Source organism: Pleurodeles waltl, chromosome 9 (assembly GCF_031143425.1).
Source record: "Pleurodeles waltl isolate 20211129_DDA chromosome 9, aPleWal1.hap1.20221129, whole genome shotgun sequence".
Taxonomy (NCBI): domain Eukaryota; kingdom Metazoa; phylum Chordata; class Amphibia; order Caudata; family Salamandridae; genus Pleurodeles; species Pleurodeles waltl.
In genome coordinates, this window is record NC_090448.1 from 40,324,381 (window position 1) to 40,345,434 (window position 21,054).

Below are 21,054 nucleotides of genomic sequence, written 5' to 3' on the forward strand. Positions count from 1 at the left end.
ATGGGATGTTTGCCACTACGGGTTATCTTGTCCGTCAAACTCATAATTAGGCCCTAAATTTTAACTGTTGGAAGCCAGTTGCTTCTTTGCTGACCTGCATCCCTCCGCTGTAATTGAAAATGTGTGTTGTGCTTCGTGCTGAGTTGCGTATTTGTTTTGGGAATTTGTGTAATCCCAATTTATTTGTTGACCAGACTCGTTAAGTTCAGCAGGATTCCTCCTTCCTATATTGCAAACAAACACTCTCAGAAACTTTAAACATGCCTATTTCAAAGTTGAATACTCTGCTAAAACAGTTTGCCATTGATCTAAGGCTGAAAAGGACTGATTAAGAGTACAATTTGTAAATCTTTGCCGCAATGTCCTGGGGATTCTGATTATACCATCTGACTACCAACTCCACATATTTTAGGTGGGGATCCTGGACAGTTCCTTGTAAAGCTGCCCCATGGAGCCTGTCCTACAGATGCCCTCTGAGCCCTCACAAGACCCCACATTTCGCCTGGAGTATGACGCTGCTTCAGGGAGAGGGCAGGGTCCAGCCGGTGCTTAGCACCAGCAATTCTAACAAGCATTTGCAATGCAATAGGTCTCTCATTTGTGAGAGTTAGAGCTATTGGTGTTGTAAATGACAATGTCTTTTACCTATGTATTTTGATTTGGAGTGTTGTAGATGTATGAACAGAGACGCAGTACTGTCTAGAGGTCTAACAATGGGGAATTACCACTGGGAACAGAGACACAGCTGCAGCGCTGCCTAAACGACTTAGAATGAAGGAGTTACCAATGGGACCAGACGGGACCAAAGAAACAGCTGCAGCACTGTCTAGAGGACTTAGAATGGGGAAGTTACTGACAGGACCAGAGAGGCAGCTGCAGCACCACCTAGAGGACTTAGAATGGGAAAGTTACTGACGGGACCAGAGCAGGATGCTGCAGCACATTCTAAAGGATTAGAATGGGTGATTAACTGACAGGACCTGAGAAGCAGCTGCAGCATTATCTAGAGGGCTTAGAATTAGGATTTTCCACTGTGAACAGAAACATAGCTGCAGCACTGCTTAGAGGACTTAGAATGGGGGAGTTACTGGCAGGAGCAGAGAAGCAGCGAGCAGCACTCTCTAGAGGGCTTAGAATGGGGGAATTACTGATGGGACCAGAGAAGCAGCTATCAGCACTCTCTAGAGGACTTAGAATGGGGGAGTTACTGACAGGACCAGAGAAGCAGCTGCAGCACTATTTAGAGGAATTTGAATGGGGGAGTTACTTGCAAGACCAGAGAAGCAGCTGCAGCACTCTCTAGAGGACTTAGAATGGGGGAGTTACTGACGGGACCAGAGAAGCAGCTGCAGCACTATTTAGAGGATTAAGAATGGGGGAGTTACTGGCGGGACCAGAGAAGCAGCTGCAGCACTGTCTAGAGGACTTAGAATGGGAAAGTTACTGATGGGACCAGAGAAGCAGCTGCAGCACTGTCTAGGGGACTTAGAATGGGAAAGTTGCTGATGGGACCAGAGAAGCAGCTGCAGCACTGTCTAGGGGACTTAGAATGGGGGAGTTAGTGGAGGGTCCAGAGAAGCAGCTGCAGCACTGTCTAGAGGGCTAAGAATGAGGGAGTTAGTGGAGGGTCCCGAGAAGCAGCTGCAGCACTGTCTAGCGGGCTAAGAATGGGGGAGTTACTGGAGGGTCCAGAGAAGCTGATGCAGCACTGTCTAGAGGGCTAAGAATGGGGGAGTTACTGGAGGGTCCAGAGAAGCTGATGCAGCACTGTCTAGAGGGCTATGAATGGGGGAGTTACTGGAGGGTCCTGAGAAGCAGCTGCAGCACTGTCTAGCGGGCTAAGAATGGGGGAGTTACTGGTGGGACCAGAGAAGCAGCTGGTAGCACTCTCTAGAGGGCTAAGAAAGTACGAACAAACCACACAACAGTGAAAGCCAAAGACCTAGCTGTGAAGACTGGCTGTGGTACAGACTCCCCTCCCCTCTGAGGCAGCAGCTCTTGAACCTACACCAGTAACTAAGTACAACAACGACAATCTAGCAGTTTCTTGATGTCTGATGAAAGAGGAATGACAAGGGAGGGAGAGAGACCTGATCACCTCTGTCAAGAAGCATCTTGAGGTCTTAGGCCCATATTTATACTTTTTGACGCTAAACTGCGCTAACGCAGTTTAGCGTCAAAAAGTTTTGCGCCGTCTAACGCCATTCTGAAGCGCCATGCGGGCGCCGTATTTATGGAATGGCGTTAGACGGCGCAATCAGACCGGCGCTGCCTGGTTTGCGTGGGAAAAAACCACGTAGACCAGACAGCGCCGGCGTAGGGGGAAAATGGCGCATGGGCGTCTTAAAATGGGGCAAGTCAGGTTACGTCGAAAAAATCGTCTTAACCCGACTTGCGCCATTTATTTTCGACGCCCATCCCCCATCAACATGACTCCTATCATTGTAAAGATAGGAGTCATGCCCCCTTGCCCAATGGCCATGCCCAGGGGACTTCTGTCCCCTGGGCATGGTCATTGGGCATAGTGGCATGTAGGGGGGCACAAATCAGGCCCCCCTATGCCACAAAAAATTATTAAAAAAAAAAAAAAAAATACTTACCTGAACTTACCTGGGGTGGGTCCCTCCAGCCTTGGGTGTCCTCCTGGGGTGGGCAAGGGTGGCAGGGGGGGTCCCTGGGGGCAGGGGAGGGCACTCTGGGCTCATTTTGAGCCCACTTGTCCCTTAACGCCATGCCTGACCCAGGCGTTAAAAAGCGGCGCAAATGCGCCGTTTTTAGCCACGCCCACTCCCGGGCGTCTCTTTTGCCCGGGAGTATAAATACCACGTAAAGGCCTGGGAGTCATTTTTTAGACGGGAACGCCTCCCTTGCATATCATTAACGCAAGGAAGGGGTTCACGCTAAAAAATGACGCACATTCCGGGAACTTTGGCGCTATTCGCCTCTAACGCCATAGTATAAATATGGCGTTAGTTTGCGTTAGTTTTGCGTCGAAATTGCGTCAAAAAAAACGACGCAATTTCGGCGCAAACGGAGTATAAATATGCCCCTTAGTATCTATTATAGCACCAACCTTCACCTCCTGCTGAAGTTGCAAGGCCCAAAACAGAAGGCAATGCATTCTGCAGCCGGGAGTGCAGTGGGCTGCAAAGCAAGCTATGCCGGGTGGCAGCATCAGGATTCAGAGGACATGCCCTGGGCACCAGGATCAGGTCTGAGTCCAGGCCTCCTACAGCACAATATGACTCTTAGGGCCTCATTTAGATTTTGGCATAGGTTATTCTTTCACAACGGTGACCGATATCCCGGCCGCTGAAGCATAAATTCCATTGGAAATAATGGGATTTTTATTTTGGCCGTCAGGATATCCGTCACCGCTGTCTAAATCAGGCCCTAAGTTTCTGGATGCAGAGAAAAATGAGTAGAACACATTCACAAACCTAACAAAACAGCCATATAGAGTAATAAAATGCTGAATTTTAAAGAACTCTGTGCAATCACACAAAAAGTATAGAGCTATTCGGCCAAAGTTTATAGAATGAAAACAGATTAAAGGAAAATAAAAAAATCGCTAAATACATATTCTGCAGACATCACAGGAAAAAAAGACTGGCCAGTGCAGGAACTCCAGCGGAGGAAGACACAGACACTGCAGAGCCTGCACTGGTGCACCGCCACAGTCTGAACAACTTAGGGGTGAGTCAGTACAACCTGCAAACCGCACCATCCCTCGCTAACATTTCTTAGATTACTCATGCTGTTTGGGTTTATTTGTATGATCAACAGCTGTCCTTGACAAAAGTACACACTACACAATAGTGTCGCTCAACGACTGCCGTCTGACTCAGCCGCACTGCTGATAACGCACCGCATCCATCAGCCTTACTGCCAGTGCTTAATTTGTGCTTGTTGTTTCCGGTGCGGGGCACCGGCACTTATGTTTGAGGGCCAGCACTTATTTTTCTGCCTCAAGCCTTTACTGCGAGCAAAAGACACATTTAAGAAAGACGGAGGAAGGGAAAAACTGAAACGCGTCACAATGGCAGAAAGCAGAAAGCTGCAAGAGCGAGCTGAAGGGGCAGGGAGTGGCTGTAAATGGATGGAAGAGGCCCGAGATGGCTTCAGGATTACGCTGGCCCAGTATTCAGTGCTGGCAAATATAAATACAGTAGCCGCGTGTTTAAGAGGAGGGCTTTGAGCACCGGCATGTTTTTATTTACAAATTAAGCACTGCTTACTACCAATTCTTTCCAACGAGACATAATACAGGGCAGCATGTGGACTATGAGAACATGAGATGTGACCTTAAAATCCAATGAGAAATGGATGTCCTCTGCAATGGGACAATTAATCTTGGACTTACGATGCTTCACTGTGCCACAGCCTTGACATTTTACTTCCTCTGCAAAAGGCAAATGGAAGTGAAACAAGCCAGCCTTTGAATACATGCTTCCCATGCACCACAGGAAAGGAGTGTGCCCCAGCTGTCAGAAAGTTATAAATTACTTTTTTAATTGGCAACGTGCTTAACTGTATTTCACTTAAATTCCATCCGGGAAAATACCTGCATTCTGCAGTGCCGGACGGCACTGCTGCCAAGGGTCTTTTAAAGCATTTCTACCCTGGCATGCAGGGTCTCCTTCTGTGGCGCACACATTCATAAGAAAGGAATTGGCATTCACCTAGGCAGAGTATATCAAACCATTCTGAGAACATCAGGCAATTTTGTTGGGGACCTTCTTCAAAACAGTACATCTGTGTAACACAAGCATGCATAACATTGATGGAATCAATCTTAAAAATAAATATTAATTAAGTGAGAAAATTAAAATACGGACTATTCAAGTATTACGTTACATACTGCATTATTATGTAGTGCTTCAATAATACAAAATAGTGTTAATACAAGCAGTGGTACTCATTTTATCAACCTCAGAAGGATGAAAGGTAGTGTCCAGTCTGCCAAGCGGGGGACCTTTGGGCAACAGGATTCTCAAAGCGCTCGTTGCTACTCATTTACCTTAAAGCAATCCTCACAGCCAAATGGCTTTCGTTTTTTGGCTTTTGAACTCGGCATTAGGTGCGCAAATTGGTAAAAGTGAAACTAGCTTGGATTTATTCAACTATAATAACAACTGGGTGATTAACACTATGGGGGTGATTCTAACATTGGCGGGCAAGACCGCTGAGGGTATTTTGAGATTTGCCCTGGGCTGGCGGGCGGCCGCCAAAAGGCCGCCCGCCAGCCCAGGGCAAATCTACCTTCCCACGAGGACGCCAGCTCCGAATGGAGCCGGCGTAGTGGGAAGGTGCGACGGGTGCAGTTGCACCCGTCGCGTATTTCAGTGTCTGCTTTGCAGACACTGAAATACTTTGCGGGGCCCTCTTACGGGGGCCCCGCGGCACCCCCTACCGCCATCCTGTTCCTGGCGGGAGACCCGCCAGGAACAGGATGGCGGTAGGGGGTGTCAGAATCCCCATGGCGGCGGAGCGCGCTCCGCCGCCATGGAGGATTCCCCCGAGCAGCGGAAAGTCGGCGGGAGACCGCCGACTTTCCGTTTCTGACCGCGGCTGAACCGCCGCGGTCAGAATGCTCGAGGGAGCACCGCCAACCTGTTGGTGGTGCTCCCGTGGTCGGTGACCCTGGCGGTCACCGGCCGCCAGGGTCAGAATGACCCCCTATGTAATGGTAAAGCGTGTTCATAGGCAAGACATACATTCCATGACTGTTTGGAACTTGATGGCAAGCTAGTTGAAAGTGTTTTGAGCTATGTTCCACTCCCTCACAAAATCAGCAATATTTAGAGAGAGGATATGGCGTAATATCCAGCGATGGTGATTTTGGAACTCGGCAGCTGGGTTCGAGTCTCCGTGTCCCAGGCCTAAAAAAATGATTTGAAATACCCTGCAGCTGTTGCAAACGAACTCCTGTCGGCATAGAGGAAGAAAAGCCACATTTCAAAAACAGGGGTAGGAGCACGTACGGACAGGAACACATACTTCAGAACACGAGCCGAGGCAGGAAATAATTAAAATAAGATTTCCCCCCTAACAACAGATAAAGAATGAGAGCGAAATAAAACTGTACTTGGCCGGTGCTCCTCAGCCAAGAATAGAAGTGAGGTATTGGAAGCCCGAACCAGTTAGGAGGTAGCAAGGAAAAGCAATGCCGCAATCAACCAATGGTAAGCAACAGGTGGGATCAAAGTCCTTTTGCTGAATACAGCAGGTCTTTGCAGATAGCACATGCGCGCTGTCTAGGCTTGACCTAAAAAGCAGGTGCTGAGACGGGTCCCTATTATTGCCCTCACTCTCTGTGAAATAAAAATCTTAACTCTGCAGCAGCAGTTGTTGCTTATTTATCTAATGCAACTCACACTTTTTGACAAAGCCAATAGTCCTGGCTTGTTGTAGATGTAATTTAACTTGTCGTATTACATATCTGCATGCAGTGACAGAAAGAAGCAGCAAAATAACAATTAGGGAACATACTAAGCTAAGCAAAGATATTTAGCTTACGTGTTTTTAAGCCACGCCTTAATTACATCAGCCATGCCCCTTTGAGAGACCCTCACCAGTTTTTTTATCACACGCAAAAGCCCTGGGCTGCTTCATTCTGACACCAGCCTGCCTGAACCTGTCCTCTTTCTGCCTTTAACAACTTATTCTAATGAAGGTTTTGACACAATTCTGTTGACATTCTGCTAATTTCATCATTCATTTTCTGCTTTTTAATTGAACCATTCCAAATGAAATACCCGAGTTCCAAATAGTTTTGTGTAATTGTAATTGCATGAACAAATGACTTCGAAATACACTTGTAATTTTAACCTTAACTGGTGAAATTCGGACTTTTTTTTCATGCGTCGGCAGGGACCGTCAGGCCCGCAAGGACCGCCAGGGAAAGTCGTAAGTTACACCTTTCATTTTTTGCCTTCCATTGTCATATGTCTTTATACTCACACTTGTTTATCGACCAGACGTCAGCTGTCTTCTCAGTCAGGGGTTCACCCACCTATCAGTCATCTACCATTCTCCAAATAACTCCGCCATGCACTGTTTTTTTTTACTGCAAATATTACATTGATATTCTCAGTGATGTTATCAAAGATGTCATGAGTGCTGTAATTTGTGGGGTAATTAGCAGTGCATGGCGAGGGAGCGAGTTAGGTTACCTTAGGGCACGAGTTATGGTTACTTGAGATAACTCCACCTATAACAGGTGAATTTCTATTGTTTTGTACATTTGAAATGTGAGCCTAACTGAAACGTCTCTGTAACCTTTGATTTTTTCAGTGAATTTCTGTGTTTTTTTAAATTCTATTTTCTAACTATAAAGTCCCTGTAACCTTTGTTTTTTCACACACATGTCTATTCACTGAAAAAAACAAAGTGACATGGGTATAATTCGGAATTGTAATGATAGCATACTTTACATTAAAAAAACTTACAATTGAAGATTGAAAAAATCAAAGGTTAAATGAACATTATAGTTTGGTGGGAATGTCAGCTAAAACATAACATTTTAAACTAACCAAACCACTGAAATTCCCCTGATATTGTTTGCTCAAGTAACTATAACTCATGCCCTAAAGTAACTATACCTCATGTTCTCGCCATGCAGTGTTTTTTCTCAATGGTGTAACTTCAGATGTCATTAGGGATGTTATCAATACAGTCATCGAACATGCCATGGGTGATGTAGTATGTGAGGGTACAGTGCATGCAAGGGCAGTGCGGTATGGTATGTCTAAGGTGAATAAAGAGATATGTGTTAGTTATGGGCTGAGATGAAGGTTTGGAAAGAAACAATTTACTAGTTTATTCTCTTATTGATCTATTTTTTCTCTGAATGTTCATGTTTTAGGTTTTTAACGAACGGGGTGGAGATGGGCCAAAAGGTGACAAGGTAAGCAAACAATGTTTTAAAAATGGTAATTTATGCTGCCTGGAATGGCACACAATATATTTTCTTGTGCTTTCCCCCTGTTATTGTCCGACCTTTAATGTTTGTCGTTGGACATACTTATTGACTAGCGTGAGAAGTAACCAAATGTATGTACCATATTGAAATGTGCTACTCACCCATTGACATATACACTCAAATACTCCCACTCACATATTCGTTAATATGCTCACACATTCACAAAAGCATTCATATACTCACTGATTTCCAGCCAGACCTATTCATTGTCCATCATTCACTTTCTAATTGTCACCCACACAATCACTTGTATCACCACCCATTCACTCATGCCCATACATTCATTTATTTATGTGCTCACTTGATAGTTCAATCACACACACCCCTACAAAATAACTTGTTCACTCGGTTGTGCACTCAGAGGTATGATCACTCAAACATTACCATACATACATACCTAGAATCGTTTACTCACCCAGTCATTCATTTACTCACTCACTCACAATCACCTTCACTTAAACTGGTGCATACATTTATTCACACACATTTACTGAGTAACGTGTATGTGCTTAATAGCTCCAAATTACTTACAAATTCCTCTAATCACTCACACAGCCTCATTCTTGCACTCAAATATTAGCTCATTCACTCACACAAAACCCCGACAGCAACATTCACTCTTTAACTCAATCATTTCATCGATCAAGTCTTCATCTAGACGGGAAGACAAGATAAGCTTACAACCACCTAGATGCTCCATTGTGATGCCTCCTCTGATCCCTCCACAAGGGATGGAGGAAGCGTCGCTGGCAGATCTCGTTGTGGATGTTGTTCCAGATTCTTCTCAAGCTTGGCGGGTTTTTCTGCAGATGTTGTGAGACCCACCTGAGATGTTGATCTTGAGTACCAGTTATGGTGGGATATTTGAGTTCACCACCTTGCAGATGATGCTTGAAGCATTGAAGGGGATTCGTCACAGTGGTACCCCTCACTGATGAGGCACTCACACCCTCCTCTTTAACAAATAATCAAAATCAACTCAATTCTTCTATATCAGCTCAACTGTTACACAACACAGAAACTCAAATACAAAAGAAACTGCATAGACCTTTTTTGTTACTGAAAAGATTTGTAAAGTATAATCAATCCCAACGACGAAAACCCAAAATGAAAAATGCCAGCCTGACAAAATCAGTTTAATGGATTTCCATTTTGAGGAAAGTCATAATGATGAAATACCATTTTTCATGAAAATACAAGGATTTTCATGAATCAAATATACCGGCCTCAGGTCACAATCCCTGAACCAGTATGTGTTGAAATGAAATCTTACAATCTTTACAAAATGAGGAATTATAAGAATAAAAAGTGAGGCAACTACAAATTAAAGTAGAAAAGCATTTCTTCTATGTCAACTTAGACTCAGGAGGAACAGAGGTACACTGCACAGAATAACAAAATGAAGAAGAGTTAAAGGTAAATATTGAAAAAGGGGCGAATGCGGGCTAGGAGAAAAAAAGCAGAGAGTCTATCAACATCCTTGTGGATATGGTGAGTTAGGGGTTTTTGGGCGAACACAGTGCTAAAAGGGGGTGGGAAAGGAATACCAAACGATAAAAACGAAAAGAAGAAGAATGGCTGGGGCGGTAAGGCAAGGGGTGCGCCCCACCACCACCATCACCGCCCACCACCCTTCAAAAGGGGGAACAGAAAGAAAAAGAAATGAGTCAGTTTCAGAAAAAAGAAACCAGAGGAAAATGATTTTTCTTCAAGATGGGCTTACTCTAGGTTGGTTTGGTCAACCTGGTGAAAGCCATTCTTACTGAAAATCCATCATGGGAGGTTAGACAAAGAGAATCGGCCGAGCTAGCGTCTTCAGGGTTTTCATTGGATCGTTGGAATTACGTCGAACCCTGGTAATAATACTTTATAAATTTGCTGTCATAGAGTTGCATGCCCAAGTTTGTGCTTACTCTCTCCTGCACAACTATCTTTCTGGGGACTAAACATGATGCAGATTTGGAAAGGAGGCCCAGATCCTACACTGGCTCTCCAACATAAACCTGGACAGGATTGGACCTGACTCATCGCAAACACTAATTCGCTGTGATTCATCATCAGTTGTTATTTATCCAATTAAATCAACATTGGCAAGAAAATTCATATCACCTGGTACCAGCTATCATTTTGGCACAGAATAAAACCTTTTGTTTTCTAAAGCAAGCTTCTGAATGACCACTTACGCTCTGATCATATCCTCTCTGTGGGAGGCTGGCTCAGTTTATGCTGTACACCTATGGTGTGGCACCCTATACTGAGTCCAGGCAACCCTTAGTGATAGTGAATAGGTGTCCAGATAGCAGAAGGTCTCTAGCGGTAGCTGAAGAGAGCAGCTAAGGCTAATCCAGGAGGAATGTAAAGCACTTGCAATACCACAGTTGTCAGACAGTAACTTAGTCACAAGAAAGGACCACACCAGTGTTGCACAAGTAAAGGATACTTTATTACAGCACTACTACTAAACTGACATGGGCATATCTCCCTTGGAGATATTACATACAATTATACACACAAACTAACTAGCAAAAATAGCATAGAAATATACGGAGCCAAACCATATACTTAAAAAATGGAATGTGAAAGTGGAACTCCAGCCATGAAAAGTTTGGTGGTTAGCTATGGGCTGGGGCCAATCAGGAACACCAGAGGTAAGTACAGTAGGTGACCCCAGCAATCCGGAGTCAGCCAGTTACCCACCCAGTTATCCCATCGGCTAACACAGAAAGTAGTGGTTGGAGTTTGTGGAATTCAGGACCCTTCCCAGTGGACCCCGAGGAATCCAGCAGGCCAAAGGATGGCTAGTGCTCCTACCCCAGGATACCCAGAAAACAGGAGTTCCTACACCCGGGACCTAGATGCAGAGGGGAGAAGGAACTCTCTCTGAAGCCTGTGTATGCCTCAGATTGCCCAGCTGCTGTCACAGCCCGTGGACCAGGCTGGGGGAACCCAGGGACGGATTGTGGACGTGGAGGACCTGCAAAGGAAGGGGACAGAGTCCAGCACACAAGACAGTGCCCAGGTGGTGCAGGTGGCAGTGCCCACCCTCCTGAAGATGAAGTTTCTGCAAGTCGGTGGAAGAAGAAGTCCAGCTGCTGGGTCCAGAAGTCGATGAAGATCCCAGGAGTCACCTACGAGCTGTCCCTCGATGATCGTCAGATTGCAAGAGGGTCAGTGACCAGCCAGGTCACCAGCAAGCACTGGCACGTGCAAATAGAAGCAGAAGTGGAGTTTTCAGAATTGTGGGGACCAGCAACGTCCAGGAGACTCTACCCAGGAGGGGGAGTCAGAGCTGGCCCTCAGCACACAGGAAGGCCAACAGAAGTAGATGTAACCCCCATGAGTGGCCCACAGGCGCCAGACACAGGGAGTCACAAGACGAGAAGGCCTTACCAGTCCAGCAAAACAGAAGTTCCATGTCGTAGGAATTGCAGGACAGGAGCTGATCTTCGGTTCACAGAGTGCTGGGGGCCAGGGTTCTTGGAGGCTGAAGATCTCCCAGAGGAAAGGTCACCAAGCCTTGACAATTGCAACAGTCACAATACACAGGGGTGCCAGTCCACTGGCAGGAGCAACGGTCCACAGTTTCCCAACTTGGACAGAAGACAAGTAGGACCCAGAGGAGGCCACAGACTCACCACCTGTGAAGCAGGATCTTCGGATGTCCAGAGACAGCAGACCCCACCAACCGGTCAATGAATCCTTGAGGTGCCTGTGAATGCAGGGGTGTGACTCCTTCAATCCAAGGGAGGTTCCTTTGTGCCTCCTGGTGCAAACAGACTCCTTGTGACCCTGGAGGATGCACAGCCTTGGATGTTTCAGAATTATAGCAGGATCTGGAAAAATAATGTTACAGTGGGAGCCTTCCCACCATAAGTAGACTTGTTCAGTTCCAGGCAAAGACCAGCAGCAGTTCCAGAGGCCAGGGGCAGAAGATGTCTTGCGGGGAGTTCATTGTAGAGTCATGCTTGATGAATCTGAGGACCCAGCCTTGAGGGAGCCCTTAAATAACTCTAAAAGGGGGTTGGTCACTCTCTGCAGTGACCCACCTATCAGAGGGTTCTGAGACGCCATCTACCTGGCCTAACCAACCATATGCTCCCAGGGGCCTCTGCACATCTTATTTTCAAGATGGCAGAATCAAGTGGCCACCTGGCACAGCTCTGGGAAACTCCCTAGGGGAGGAGCTGGACAGTGGGGTGGTCACTCCCCTGGCCTTTGTGTCGTTTTGCGCCAGAGCAGGAACTGGGGGTTCTTGAACTGGTGCAAATCGGATTATGCAAAGAGGGCACCAAATGTGCTCTTCAAAGGAGTCTGGTGGTATTCACCCCACACCAGCCCTTAGACACCTAATACACAGGGAGGTGTGATCATGCCTCTCCCTTGCAGGAAATCCTTTGTTCTGCTCCTCCGGCCTGAGCCTGGATCATCAGCAGCAGGGCAGAATAGTGTCTGGGGTCAGCAGCAGCGCGGGCTGGCAGCTGGACCTTGTAAGGCTGCACAGGCAGAACTGGGGGATCCCCTAGGCAACCCCCAGAGTACATGGTATCATGCAACCAACACTAGAATCAGTGTGGTTGCATGAATCCAACATGTTTGATACCAGACATGCCTAGGTTCAGAGTAGCATTATGTAGTTGGACCACTCGTGTTGATCAGTGTCCACTGCACACCTTAAGATGGCTTCCCTGAACTTATTGAGTCCAGAAATTGGCCTGGGGTCTGTTGGGGTACCCTCACACTTAGAGATATGTACCCTGCCTTTGGGCTGAAGGGCATACCAGAGGGGAGCCTTATAGGGTCTAAGTACAGCATTTAGGTTTGGCAGTGCAAGGGTGCATGCACCCTTCCATGCAGGCTGCAATGGCAGGCCTGTAGTCACACTTTACATGGGCTCCCATGGGTGGCATAATACATGCTGCAGCCCATTGGGGACCCCTGGTGTACCAATGCCCTTGGTACATAGGTACCATATACTAGGGACTTACATGGGTGCACCTGTATGCCAATTGTGGGTGTGAAAGGTAAACAAATAACTACATTTAGGGGTCAGAGCACTGGTTAGCAAGATCCCAGTGCACTAAAGTCCAAAGCATCCTAACACCAGGCAAAAAATGGGGGTTACTACAACCAGTACCCAGCTTGCTACACTGTCTAGATGGTGTCAACGCCCTACTCGCTGGCATCCCAGAGTCCTATCTGGCTCCATGACTGGTTGTGCTGCATCATGTTTAAGATTTGCAGCAACATGGACAGTTAGAACCAACACCCGAACCTAGTGGGCAGATATAACCTCACCATCTGCATTGGTCAACGCAGCAGACAAAGCAAGACACTATCACACTTCAAATCAAAATAAGAGAAGAGCAGAAGAGAAGCCATGGTTTATACACTCATAACCTGATATAAAAGTTTACAAACCTAGGTTCTTTGAACCTGAGCCACAGCAGTAAAATACCTTATAATGAAAATGTGAAAAATATTTTCATCATGTGTGCCATTCCACACTGCAAAATCATTAATTAAATGCCTAGTGCTTAGTCAATTAGATTATTGCAACAGCCTGTTTGTGGGCTTCCCTCAATATTCCTTCTCCCCACTGAAAAAGGTGCTTGACCTTTTCTCCAGAACTCTGTTCAACTTGCCAAGACAAACTCCCACCATGCCCTTTCCTCCAAAAAGCTGAGTGGGCCTCAGCTAAACACTGTACCCTCTACGAGCTGTTGCCATATAGGCCCTCATTCTGACCTTGGCGGGCGGCGGAGGCCGCCCGCCAAAGTCCCGCCGTCAGGTTACCGTTCCGCGGTCGAAAGACCGCGGCGGTAATTCTGACTTTCCCGCTGGGCTGGCGGGCGGTCGCCTTCAGACCGCCCGCCAGCCCAGCGGGAAAGAGGCTTCCACGATGAAGCCGGCTCGGAATCGAGCCGGCGGAGTGGAAGCTGTGCGACGGGTGCAGTTGCACCCGTCGCGTATTTCACTGTCTGCGCAGCAGACAGTGAAATACATGTAGGGGCCCTTCTACGGGGGCCCCTGCAATGCCCATGCCAGTGGCATGGGCACTGCAGGGGCCCCCAGGGGCCCCGCGACCCCCCCTACCGCCATCCGGATCCCGGCGGTCGGACCGCCGGGATCTGGATGGCGGTAGGGGGGGTCGGAATCCCCTCGGCGGCGCAGCAAGCTGCGCCGCCTTGGAGGATTCAATGGGGCGGCGGTACACTGGCGGGAGCCCGCCAGTGGTGCCGGTCCGACCGCGGCTTTACCGCCGCGGTCGGAATCCCCATTGGAGCACCGCCGGCCTGTCGGCGGTGCTCCCGCGGTCCTCCGCCCTGGCGGTCTTTGACCGCCAGGGTCAGAATGACCGCCATAGTCTCTAAAGTGGTCCCTGGCAGTAGCATAGACTGCCTTGTCCACCCTCTGACTTGTTGCAACCCATCAGGAATTTCTCATCTCTCTATCTTTGGGGTCTCCATCACTGCCTCACGATATTCGAGAATGCAACAATTTTAAAACCAGCCTGAAGAAGCATCTCAAGAGATCAGAAACCAACAGTACATCAAGATGAACATTAGTTCTAAAACTGTAAATAGAGTTATTGTGAATCTATATGATGTGTAATGTCTGTGTTGCATTTGTTTTACTGATCAGTCATCTCTAATCTAGGTTTTTACATTTCCTTAATCATGCTCCATATCATGCTGTGTGCCAACTCTTTTTTCAATAGGGCTTTCTACTTGGAATGCTAGGCTGCCTATGTCTAATAAAATGAATATACATGAATAGTGTCCCAGGACAGTTCAGGCGTGCTCCATCACTCTTCCAATTCATAAAGGAGGTGAAAACACATATCTTCACGGAGATTTTCATCTGTCAACCAGAAAAAAACTATGGCCCTGACGGCCAACCAAACCAAATGAGAAAGAGAACCTTGTCTGTTCAGCCTCTTCCTCTCCACATCTGTGTATAAAATCGTGAATCGTTTCTGAACCGATACTTGTGCACATTCAGTACCCGAACACTTTGTACCGAGCCAGATTCCTTGTAAGCTAACTTTGTGTTTATAAATTCATTCACTCCCAAACTCACTAACATTCATTCATGCAATTGCACACTGACTCACTAAGTCACTCGGCCATGCCCATGCAGACATTCAGTAACTCAGTCACTCAAACAGATCCTGCCCACACTTCCCCCTGAAATAATATATAATTAAGGAACTTCTCATAACAAACTTCTATTGAGCCTTGATTTGTGTGAGAGAAAGTGAGAAATGGATAAAAGAGATACGAGAGTCAGAGAGACACCTAGAGTGAGAGCATTTGAGAGTGACACAGAAAGAGAGAGTGAGACCGTCAATCCTGGTTACGTAGGGAAAATGAAATAAGGGAAGAGGATAGGCTTTCCTTGAAAAACCCCTAGGCAGGAACACCTATATTAAAAGTATCACCACAAACTGTGACTGTGCTGGGCCATTAATCAGTTTTATTGGGTTAGAAATGTATTTTCTCTTTCTAGGGGGAGACCGGTGACCCTGGAGAAGATGGAGCTAAAGGTGCAAAGGGAGACGCTGGGTTACCTGGTGCGAACGGAGAAAGGGTAAGTGCCAGTCCTACAGGGTGCCCTGGTTAGACTGAAATGACATATGTGTTTTGTGACGGTGCTGTGCATCATAGGCAGTAGATGTCATAAAAAAACTGTAATTTCACTAAGAGGCCAGACCTTGAGCAGTAACAGTAGGTCTGTTTATGTGGGGCAGTGCCCTTGGTCAATCCTGATGGGTGCATCGTACTGTCCATAGGAAGATCAGACCTGAAAATCCCAGAACCATCTGAGAATCATCAGCATCTTTTTAGTTACAGCTTCGGCACAAAACCCTAGGTTGGATGCACTCATAACTTCTTCTATGTGGCCACCATATGAACATGATCCTCGTTTCACAGACAGCAGTTTTTGCACTTATATGTGTTCTTGACAGCAGTAAATTTGCATGTGTCACAGACTGGCAAACTTCTTGAAGGTTTAGAACTTGTTCACTCTTTTTGGGTAGGGCCGTCCAAAAACGCCCATAAACCCATGCCTACTAAAAATGTGTGAATCCAGAAATTTCACAATAGTGTAGGGATCAATGAACCCGTTCCCTCTCCATTTCCATCTTCTCATAAAGAGTTTGTCTGAATGTTGCTAAAGATATTTCGGCCTTGTGGGGTCATGTCTTCCTACAGATTGGCAAGGAGTAGAGATGAGTTTTAGTCTTGGCTATAATTGCCCAGTCCATTCTTTAGAATGCACTGCAGAATTTCTGAAAATTTCAAACATTCGAATACAAATTCATCAAATGCTTTTGAGTAGAACTTGTTGTTAGAGTTCTGCTAAATCCTGAAAGTCAGCAGTTTCTGTACATGCACAACACCACATGCACTGAAATGTGTAATTGGGAAATTTTACAAAACAAAATGGTTGGTGGTTGGAGAATCATGACTGCCAGGCGACTATTGTTTTACAGAATTGTATATATTTCTTGCATGCTACATCTTGCTTGTACTGTTTATATGAGCCTAATCATCACAACATGTTTTTCAATTTGGTTGACTTTTGATTTCATATGATAAGATATGTATTTTTTTGTGTAGGGCACAGAAGGACCAAGAGGACCGCCTGGAGCTCGCGTGAGTCTGATTTTCTCTTGAAGTGCACACAATCCCTTCCTGTATTTTTCCCATTGTTAGCGCTGCTTCTGTTCCCATGATATTGCAGCTTTGTTGTGTTTTCTCTGCACTATTGTAACATACTTGTATTTGGCTTTCGCAGGGCGACTCAGGGGACAGAGGTCCAGCGGGGGAGAAGGTAAGGGGTGTACACCTCTACACGCACTGCTTGCATGTCCTACTGCTACTGGGAGGATGATCATTGAGTCAATGTGGCCTACCTATGTGCAGAACGCAACACTGTCTATTCTGCTATTCTGTTGCAACAATGTGAATACAGCTTGAAAGACAGCATGGCTGACCACTCACCCACCTTTGTAGTCTGCCGAGCTGCTTGTGGTGATGTCGAGAAAATGTCTAGTGTTTCACATACTGGAACATTAACATCAGCCCCTGAAACCTCATGGCAAAAATATCCCACTCTTCAATTTTCTTTTACTCAGTTCTAGTTAACAATGAGTTTACTCACATCAGTTGAGCATTTATTGCCCTCTCCTGTGAGCCTTAACATTGGTCGACACCCGCTACTCAACGTGTTAACTGCTAATAGTTCCCTTCCTACAAATAGGAGTGTGAGCAGAAGGTGATGGTGTATAATAGGCGCAGAGGGCAATGAACAGCTGTTATGCTCAGTAGCATCAGCATCTGTCATTTAATGTAAACTCCTGCAAGGAAACAAACTGGTCAGACATTCCTGTCTGCTTCAATTCCCTGCTTTACACTGTCACTGAAGTTAGAAGACAAGCAAACAGCAGCTGTTACTGCCAGTATTCTAAACACTGTGATTGGCTGGGCCACTTTTAGCATTCTATAAAAGGTGTTAATTGTAGCAATTCAACAATATCCATATTTTAACCTAAGATTTACATGGTGTGTATTTCCATTTTGTCTCCATCTCCTGCTGCTAGTTGTTTAGCAATGACATAACCGTGTGTGTTGCCAGATTGTGTTATCCTTCTGTCCATACCATGCCACTGAACTTCTCTGCGAAGTTGAATTTGATTGATTGTGTTTTACAAAGCCCCACATTTGCCAAGAGGCTGTGCCGAGAGGTGGAAGTGCATTTTGTGGGGTTAAGTGTTTCTTAGCAGAGCCCAGACTCTAATGTATGCAAGTATATGATTAGGGGTGGGTAACCGCATGCCATTACGCTTTTTCCGCCTTTTCCGCCTTTGATTACAGGTAATATTGTAGCAATGTCTTGTGTGTTGTAGGCCCCTCATTCATGTCACTAAAGTACACTTACAGCTTGTTCAAAGAACTTGTTCAATTGCACCATTACCTTCCCTTGTGCCCGCCCTGTTGTATGCCTCTTGTCCGGCTAAGCTCGCAGGCCCTCCATTGAGACCGTGGCTCCAGATGATGTCCTTCATTCCACCGGATCCTGTGCAATGTCATCCAGATTCCCAGTGGGATGAAGCTCATTAACTGAGTCAAACATCATCTGTTAGCAGCCACCAACATCTCCGGAGGCCAGTCCATATGCAGCATGGACAATTTGAGGAAGTCTGTCAGCATACCTCTTGCAATCCCCATGTCTGTCCTGATCTCAGATCCTTGTCTCTTTACTCTTTCTATCACAGGGTGATCGGGGCCCACCCGGGTTGGATGGGCGGAATGGTTTGGATGGAAAACCTGGACAACCAGGAGCACCAGGGCTAAGGGTGAGTATTGTACTAAACTAATTGGGAGAGAATATTGTATTGTATGTTTGAATACCAACACTAGGGGCCTGGTTCACAATGGTAAACTTACACACCTGTTTAAGTTTACTTTTTCAATATTCAAAAAATGATCTTTTACTAGTAACTTTACAACTGTGGAGACTACGCAGTCAGGGCTGAGAACTCCACACATGAAAAGATAGGCCCATCTTTTATTGTGCCGAGTTCTCTGCCCGGACTGTGGAGTTTCCACAGTCGTAGAGTTACTATTTAAAAACGATTTGTGAATACCACAAAATAGCAAACTTACACAAACTTGTAAGTTTACTTTTGTGAACAAAACTCCAAGTGTTCGTAAGTGGAAGTGCTGCTAACAAATCTCAGACTGCTGTTGCTACTTTTCCCTCACCTCATTTTCAATTAAAGATCTGCAACTCTGGAGAGACATCCAAATAAGTGTATGCTACAGACTTGTTGCACATTTATCCAGGCATGCGTGCAAATAATTCCAGTTAAGCACTACAAATGGTTTCTACATAAAGTAGTTTGTCATTTGGGTTTTCAGACATTAGACAAAATATGCATTTTTATTCAATTAATAGTAAATGGAAACCCACTGTTCAAATTCAAAGATCATCGGGGCCAAACAGTTGAGACCCGTAAGAAGCTACAAGATGCAATGGGAATCAACTGGAATTTTCTCCATAACAATTCATGAGATGTCTAAGAACTTGTATGCCAGTGATTAGATCCAGTAAATACTAATTGTTACTGGTGAATTGGAATTCTCACCATAGTGAAGACCCAGCGACTCTCTGTATGCCACAGTCTTGCACTGAAAGAGTTAATAGTTTGGGGCTCTGTGGATTCAGCTCTATCATGTTCCCAGATCATTACCATCACCATTGATGCACTAAAGGCGCACTGTAATGAAACCTAAATGTGTCCCACCCTGATGATGAAGCCAGAGGGTTCCAGAGTGATCTATTACAGCTCAAGGACTGAAGTAGCATCTTTACAAACAGAATATTTACAAACAGCATCACTACTTAAGGTGCACAGGTACCTGCGTTGGGTCTCTCAGGCCATCTTTTCACACTCATTATCTCTAGATCTTTGAGCTGAGGACAACAGCATAAACATTAAACTCTTCCAGTATTAGGCTCATCATGTTCCAGGTATTTTGTTGGGTGTGACATGGGTGTGAAAGTCTGATTTTGTATCTTCCTGTAGAAGAGGAAATCTCAGTTCTAGTCCCAGCTGCACCTTGTATGGCCCTATTCTTCAGTTTTATTATTTGCCAAAATTGTACTTACTTAATAATAATCTCAAAACCCATAAGAAGAGGAGAGCAGAATGTGCAATTTTCACTTACAACTCTTACTACCTCTCTTCTTCCTGATTCACCCTGTGTAGCTTTAGAATGCCCTCTTCCATGTGCATCCTCTTTCTGGCCTTTGGTACTGCACAAGTCTAGGTTGGCATTGCTGACATAACAAAATGGAATTATATAGACCTAAAATGCTGCCCTTTCCCGCTCTAATATGTGAAGTGTCAGGGGCTTAGTTATTATCAGAGTACCTTCATATTGAAAATATTCAAAGCTAAGAAAGTCTAACGGGAGAACCTTCTAAATTTCACACCATTGAGAATTTGTTGATATGTCACTGTAAATCTGATGTGCAATTGTTAATCAGTTGTGAAGTCCATCTCTAACGTACATTGTCAAAAATACACAAGCTCCTTGCTCTCTGCTCAGAGCACAAATGAGCACAAGTTTCACAATAAATTGCCAACTGGCTCTGAAATCCACAAACAGGGATTTGCTCAGAATTGGCATCTTTCATACAAAGTGCCACATCAGCAGTCAAGTCCCGGTACTTGTTGGTGGCAAAAACCAACCAGAGGTAGAATTGTCTACTGAGGGCAACTGATGCCTCTAGAAAGGGTTGTAGTCTGAGAAAGCAACATCGAGATACCTTAATATCATACCCAAAATATTGAGGACCCACATATGGAGGAAGAACATCTAGGGAAGTATAGATGTACTATTCCTAACTCCTCATCTATCTACCTTGACTACATATAGATGTGAAATTAGGTATAGAAAATCTGTATATGTTTGTTGCTATTTTCCCAATATTTTGACTAGAATATTGAGGTACCTCAATATTGCCTACTCTATATTCCATACTTACATCTCTGGAATGTTAGTATGACCAGGGAAGAGTTGGGTACATGCTAGACTTTGTGGTAAGCTTGACATATGGCTATTTCTCGCCAAACTCCACCACTCTTACAGCTCAACTAATGTGCCAAGAACTTCTATGGTCTTTTTAAAAGCTTATCTACAAAAATGGCCAGTTCCTTGACAGGTATCACATTTCAACCATCTATTGCACTTGGGACTGGAGGACCAAAGTCTGTGGACAATGGGTTAGGATGCTGGTCATTTACTTAGACAAAATACAAGATATTTCAAGGAAGGCTCCTTTCAGTCTGAGAGGTGTAGACATTTTTTCTGTATTGGCATTTATTTCAATATCTCATTTCAAGATGGAAAACGTGGTTTAGTAACTTGTGCTGGATGTAACCTCCATTTTTGCATTTTCTTCATCAAATGACTTTGAAATAAATGTATATTTCTTTAGATCTTGACATCCTGTTTAGACCTTGAGATTCTGACTCCCTGTGTATTTTTATTTTC

The 21,054-nt window shown here is 45.3% G+C and overlaps 1 protein-coding gene across 1 annotated transcript in view; it reads left to right on the forward strand.

The window, feature by feature from the left end:
- COL7A1 (collagen type VII alpha 1 chain) overlaps positions 1-21,054 on the forward strand; it is a 618,941-nt gene that overhangs the window by 441,438 nt on the left and 156,449 nt on the right. The window contains exons 61-66 of the mRNA XM_069207404.1: positions 6,874-6,909; positions 7,868-7,909; positions 15,494-15,574; positions 16,609-16,644; positions 16,787-16,822; positions 18,267-18,347. Of these exons, the coding sequence (XP_069063505.1) occupies positions 6,874-6,909; positions 7,868-7,909; positions 15,494-15,574; positions 16,609-16,644; positions 16,787-16,822; positions 18,267-18,347 (312 nt within the window). The remainder of the gene's footprint in view (positions 1-6,873; positions 6,910-7,867; positions 7,910-15,493; positions 15,575-16,608; positions 16,645-16,786; positions 16,823-18,266; positions 18,348-21,054) is intronic.